This window comes from Apis dorsata, unplaced genomic scaffold (assembly GCF_000469605.1).
Source record: "Apis dorsata unplaced genomic scaffold, Apis dorsata 1.3 scaffold_74, whole genome shotgun sequence".
Lineage (NCBI taxonomy): Eukaryota > Metazoa > Arthropoda > Insecta > Hymenoptera > Apidae > Apis > Apis dorsata.
In genome coordinates, this window is record NW_006263372.1 from 115,464 (window position 1) to 121,966 (window position 6,503).

Below are 6,503 nucleotides of genomic sequence, written 5' to 3' on the forward strand. Positions count from 1 at the left end.
TTTCGAACGATTGCTTTCTTTGCCGCTGTTCGCCTGTCTTTGATCTCGACAGAGGAGGAATCATGCGCCGACACGCAGCACACGTCCCTTCTTTGCCTTCGGCCGGTTCGACCGGATTTTCCAGGGAGCCGTCTCTGGTGTGCCGAGAATCAGCCGACGTCGGCCATCGTCCAACCTCTTGTTTCGAGCCTTAAACAGCCGTACAGCAGGTTGTTTGATTACAAAATTATACCATTGGCCGATACTTCGCGACATATAACGATTCCTTCCTCTTTCTTATTTGTACACCGCTCCGTGCTTTTTATCGATTCACACCATCCGATGATGGGTATGGAGGAACAAGTGACGAATGACTGTGATCGAGGTGCTTGATATTAGCGCGATTCGCGGGATGACATGGGAAGATGGAGAGGTTAGGTGAGAAATTGGATAGTTGAAATTAGGTTAGAAAATTTGTATTGAATGAAATAATATTTCTATTAACAATTTCTTGATAAATTTTAATATTGATTTAAAAAATTTTTAAAATTTTAATAAGAGATTTTGAAACTAGGTTAGGTTTGTAACTTTTTTACAAAATGTACATTTAGCTTCTGTTATATTTGTGTCTACTATCTAATTTTTTTTTAAGAACTTTTTTCCGTAATAATATTGTTCTAACGTTGAATAAATTTTTCAATCGAAATAATTTTTTATTAATTTTTAAATTTTCAATTTACGATCATTAAAAATATTTCTAGAATGATTATGTTATTCAATTTAAATTCTTTCAATCAAAGAATGTATCGATTAAAAAAAATTATATTTTTCCAACAATATTTTTAAAAAGTACGATTTATATTTCGCTTTTGTTCCCATAAATTGCTCAAAATTTCAAAGATTATTATAATCCAATAAATTACACGATGCATAAATTTTTTCTTTATTTTTTTCTTAAATAATTTCCTTTTTCGCCTCGAAAACTGTATTTTTCCTCAAATTCAATGATTCGTAATACATCCTGGCGATAACACATAAGCTTATAGAGGACGTTCAAACAGCGATAAGCATAAATATCCATCAGTGGAACGTGCCCAATTATAATTATCCATAATGAATATAATATTTCAAAGTGATTACGCCGAACGTTATCTGAAAATTGTTTCGTGCATCGCGAAATCAATCACGGTTATGAATGCGCTTTCTTTCTGTTTCCGCATGCAAAATTGATTTCCATGGCATGCGCCGCGCCGCCATTAAATCGGTCCGATTCGACACGATTGTTATAATATACCGTATTAAGTCTATTCGCGATTCTAGCTCCGATATTCCCGACTATAATTCCGACCCGCCGCAGGTGGTAGTTGTGGATCGTTAATTGTTAATTTATCGACAGAATGATCCATGCCTGACCATTTTGCTTTCGATAATTTTGAGTCAAGATAATTATAACCAATTAAAGATGACAGAAAACCAACGAATTTATTTATTCTGAATATCGATAAATATAATATTACTTATTAAATGATTTTTTTCATTATTTGTTTGCCATTTAGAAATTAAATTAATGTTAAAAAATTATCGAAAATTCATAAAAGATATCAAAAATAAGTCATTTACAATTATTATATATATTTAAAAAAGATAGGATATATAAAAAAATTAAATATTTGTTATTATCACTATAGTGAAAGAGAAAAGGAATTAAAAAAAAATATTATTATTCTTAAATTATATTCTTTTATTGTAACATATACTGTCTAAAATTTTTTTTAAGGAGAATCTTCATTTAAATCGTATATTATTTTATTATATTATATCCAATTTTTTCATTATATACTTCGATAATGTATCATAATCTATTTTTTACAATCACTCGTGCAATTTTCCCTTTAACACAGATATCAAATAGATAATCCAACTTCTGGTACGCAGCAGGTCTATAAAATATCTTTCAGCGTGTCGTTCGTTGCGCACACGCTGTGAGAAAGTGCGATTGAACCGCAGCAGGGAAACTGGAATACCGGTATACTACAATTGCCACGCTTGTTTTTCGTACTCTGCGCTCACGCCTTTTAATAACGCGAACGATAGGCGTATACGATAAGAAGACATTATGGGGCACTACCGTTGCATGCACCGCAAGAAAAACGTGGGACAATGCCACTGTTACTGATTGTACACGTACTCAAGCCGATTTTCCGCGGAAAACGGAGAACAAAGAGAATAAACTTTAACTATTGTATATTGTTGGTACATTACACGTAAATACTATGAATATATGAATTATTTATTATATGGTATACATTGTATAATGTAATTTATTTTTTTATTATACTTGAATTTCTTCTCGTGAATTAGATATTTTAATCGAATATAAATTTAATTTTATTTTTTTTTTTAAATTTAAGAATTTTCTTTTGTAATATCTATTTTTAAAAAAAAATTTTTTTATTTCAAAAATTTTACATAATATGAAAACGTTTTCCGATAATCTATTTAAAATTTTTTCTTTCATTGGAATATTTTAAATTTTACATTATTTAAATTTGATTCTGTGAAATTATTACAGATAATTAAATTATTACAGATTAAATATATTAATATCAATGTATATTAATTAAATTTTCAATAAAACCATTTATTTTAAGTATATTCACTTTATTATGGTAAGATATTTATAAGATATTTATAATTAATAAAGAACAGTGTTATAGTTAATTAATAGAACAATTTAAAGCAATTGAATTACATCTGAAGATATTCATAATAAAATTGTTGGTTATGTATAGAATTCAAAACGGTGCTTGTATTATATTATTATTGATTAATTATAATAGCGTAATATGGAGCAGATTCATATCATATAAAGATATCAATAAGCTTAATTACACCTCTTTAAATTAATTTAATAATTTTCACATAGTAATAAGAAATATTAAGTTTTTAATTATGATATAGCTTATTATTTTTAAATATAATGTTAAAATTTTGCATGTGCATTATTGTTTATGTTCTTCAATCTTTCATTTCTTATCAAATGATTTAATAATTTTTTATCATATAATTTAAAGATTTTCAATTCCATTCACGCATACAATAACTTTAATATGTCTCATAAATAATTGAAATAAATTCAATTGATATTCGAAATTAATTTATTTTCTAACCTATTTTTTAACCTGCTAATCTAATAATCTAACCTGCTATCGTATATTATTCCGTATCTCGTATATTGCCTTATTATTATTTATGAATAAATTTATAATTCGTTCATAATTTCAATATAAAAAAATTAATCATATTTAGAATTGAATAGGATTTCCAGAAATTCAATTTCTTTGATGACATATTTCGGATAAAGAGCTGATCTTCTTTATGGATATGATATTCAATATTTCAGATTTAAATCGAAGCAAAAATTTTTCGATAACCTGTGATACTCGGATGATTTCGGGTCTTCAGATCGGTTTGAGTCGGATTAAATCGGATCAGCTCGGCTTAGTTCGGGTTGAATCGGGTCTGGTCAAATCAGATACAGTCGATAATAATCTAGTCAGAATTCCGAAAGGTAACAAATTATGATTTTTATATTTTTTAAATCGAGTTTTTAATTTTCAACTTTCAAAACGTATTTTTTTCATATTTTTGTTATTACATTTTGAATCTATTATAATTATCTATTATATTAATTTTTAAATAGTATAAAAATTATAAAATCAACAAAAATAACCTTTAATCAAACTAACCTTTTATCAAACTTAAAACTTTATCAAATTCTTAGTCTTCAATTTTAATTCTTAATTGTCAATTGATTTAGATTTTATTCACTGTGCAATTTCTATTCCAAATTACAGAATACTATCAGCGTATAATATGTTTTAAAAACGTAGCACAAACAGGCTTGATTCTATCATTGAAAGTTCGAAAAAAAGAAACGATACTAGGCAAGAATCTAATTACGCGCGTATTACACAAACTTACCAGCCGGAAAAATAATCGCTCGTATACATTGAAACCGGACGTGGTACTTCTATCGAAAATACGTATATTAACCAGTGTAGTACCTAGCGGAGAGGCAAGCCGAGGTGTATCGAGGTCGACCGGTTCTCCAACAGCCGTCAGCCGTTAAGGGACATTGCGACACACGCGCGAGCCACGGTTCTCTGTCGTTATCCTTCTTTCTCTTACTTTTTTCCACTTTTCTTCTCTCTCCTCTGTCGTCTTTTGCGCCGCTCGAGCTGGGGAACTCCGGGAATTGCAAATAAATTGTTATTAGCTCGACGCTGCCGCTTGCTTGCCCTTTTGCCTCTTCCATGAGTTCGACGATTTGAACATTCAACTTTTTAGTAGATATATATAGATGTTTTTTTCAGATTTGTAATAATTGATATAATAAAAGAACCTGGATACTATTGGAAAACTTTTGTGAATATAATATATTTTACAGTTGAATATTATAAGATTTGCTCAATTTTTTTAATTTTAATTTTAACATTCAATATCTTTTATGATCATCATTACCGTTTTTTTTAATTAGCATTCTATTCAATTGTTCAAGATATTGATATATAATTGATATTAAAAAATTAACATATCAATGCATAAATATTCTAAGTAGCTATCATTAAATAATCATCGATACATATCATTGAATAAATAAAAATTTGAAATTAAAATATATTAAAATCGTCTTCTCTAATTATATTTTATAAAAAGAATCATCTAATTGAAAAAATTATGTTATTTAAAATCTTATTATCATATAAATATCATGAAACTAACGTGCGAATATATAAATATCCTAATTAAAATTTTTCGTTAAACATCTATACAATATCTGAATAGAGATATTATCCAATATGAAATATTAGATATGACAATATAGTTATTATACTATATGATAGATTAAATATGACTTACTATGATACACGACATATTATCCAATATATGTATCTCGATACATAAATAGTCCAACAATCAACATTATTAAAAAATTCTGATCAACATTTTATAACGCCAAACTATGCCATTTTCCAGTTAACATGACTTCCCTTCGACTATTTTAATGCTTGGCATCAGAAAGACTACGTAAGAAACTCAGCCACCGCTAGTCGAGAATATATTGTCGATTTTTCACAAACTAACCGCTATGTTTAGCCGTCCAGACTGGTCATTTTTACTCTCAATTTCTTTCCATCTTTTTTTTTCCTTCTACCTCCTCTTCCATCTTTCTCACTCTTTCTTGATTTACTTTTTCTAGAGGTATGTCACGGAGAAGCAGGCGAACGATATATATCGGTAACACGTTCGAAGAATCGTAATTGGGCATGATCCTGTTCGATGAAGTTATCATAAGAAATAGGGCAATTAGCCTGTTCAATAATTACTTGCCCTGATCATTGAAAAACAACAAACAGGAAAGAGAAAATTGGTGTACATGTATATGCATACTTTAATTTATCTAGATACGTGTTTATTTTTAACAAAATATATTTAATTTAGAAATTAAGATCTGCAATCAGTTTATTCCAATAAAATATCGTTTATATTATAAAATTAATTTAGAAAATATAACAATGAAGAAAATTCTTTAACTTTTTTCTAGCAATTGTATTTCTCTATATCATTCAATTTATTTACTTATTATAATATCATTATAATATATAAATTATCTACTAATAAATTTAAGAGATATTTTCACTTCATGAAATTGATTCTCAATGATTTTAATATTTATTAAATTGAAAAAAAACTTCATTTTTAAAATTTTTAAAAATTCAAAAAGAAAAGCTCTCGAAGTTTTAAGATTTTAGAATTTATACTAACTAAATATTTATTTCTAAATCTTTATTTTTCATATCTAAATATCATTCATATATAAATTTATTCTTTACATCGGATTCATTAATTTAACATATCAATTTTATTTTCAATCCAATTCTATGATTCTTGAACACACATGTTCGAAATTTCAAAAAAAAAAAAAATCTAAATATCTCTAATTCAATTCTACTTCTATCCACAACTTTACAACAACAAAATTTGCACATAAAGGATTTTCAAAAAATTTCTGAATATTATCTTCATTTTATCATAATTTAATTTCAATGTCTATAATTCTGGTACATCCTGTATGCGTGCACAAAGAACGAAAACCGCAATCGGCGTGGCAATGGTGCCAATGATAAAATCCCTCTCTGACGCAAACTGCATCGCACCGCAGTTGTTCGAGTGCATTGGCTAGGCTAAACACCGACGGTATCTCCGTTCGTGAAAGTAACAGGGTTCCCTCTCGATTCGTTTATATTTTTCAATATAACCGTGCGCGCTTTCCCGTGCACAACTCGGGTTTATGATTTTGCTTAATTAATGGTCGGCCTCCCCCGTGGCCACCGTCCATCCCTTCGAACCATCATCCCCACTTCTCCCACGCGTTCTCCCTCTCCGCCCGTCTACACAACTCGCACGTATCCCCACCCATGCGTCCGACCAGCAACGGCCCGGTGGCCATTAGCCTGCAC

General features: G+C 29.1%; 1 protein-coding gene across 1 annotated transcript; it reads right to left on the reverse strand.

The window, feature by feature from the left end:
* Window positions 1–3,192: 3,192 nt before the first annotated feature.
* On the reverse strand, window positions 3,193–4,411 carry LOC102679354. The gene is made up of 2 exons (XM_006610363.2): window positions 4,047–4,411; window positions 3,193–3,531 (listed from the first exon to the last, which is right to left on the reverse strand). The coding sequence occupies exons 1-2, from the start codon at window positions 4,295–4,297 to the stop codon at window positions 3,471–3,473; spliced, it is 312 nt and encodes a 103-aa protein (XP_006610426.1). The 5' UTR covers window positions 4,298–4,411; the 3' UTR covers window positions 3,193–3,470.
* Window positions 4,412–6,503: the final 2,092 nt, after the last annotated feature.

What these genes read in the sequence shown, in the direction of transcription:
- LOC102679354 (XM_006610363.2), bottom strand. Translation starts at nt 4,297, where the DNA reads ATGGAAGAGGCAAAAGGGCAAGCAAGCGGCAGCGTCGAGCTAATAACA. An exon ending in TCGGCTTGCCTCTCCGCTAG is followed by an intron (nt 3,532 to 4,046) that starts GTACTACACTGG and finishes AATTCTGACTAG; the next exon opens with ATTATTATCGACTGTATCTG.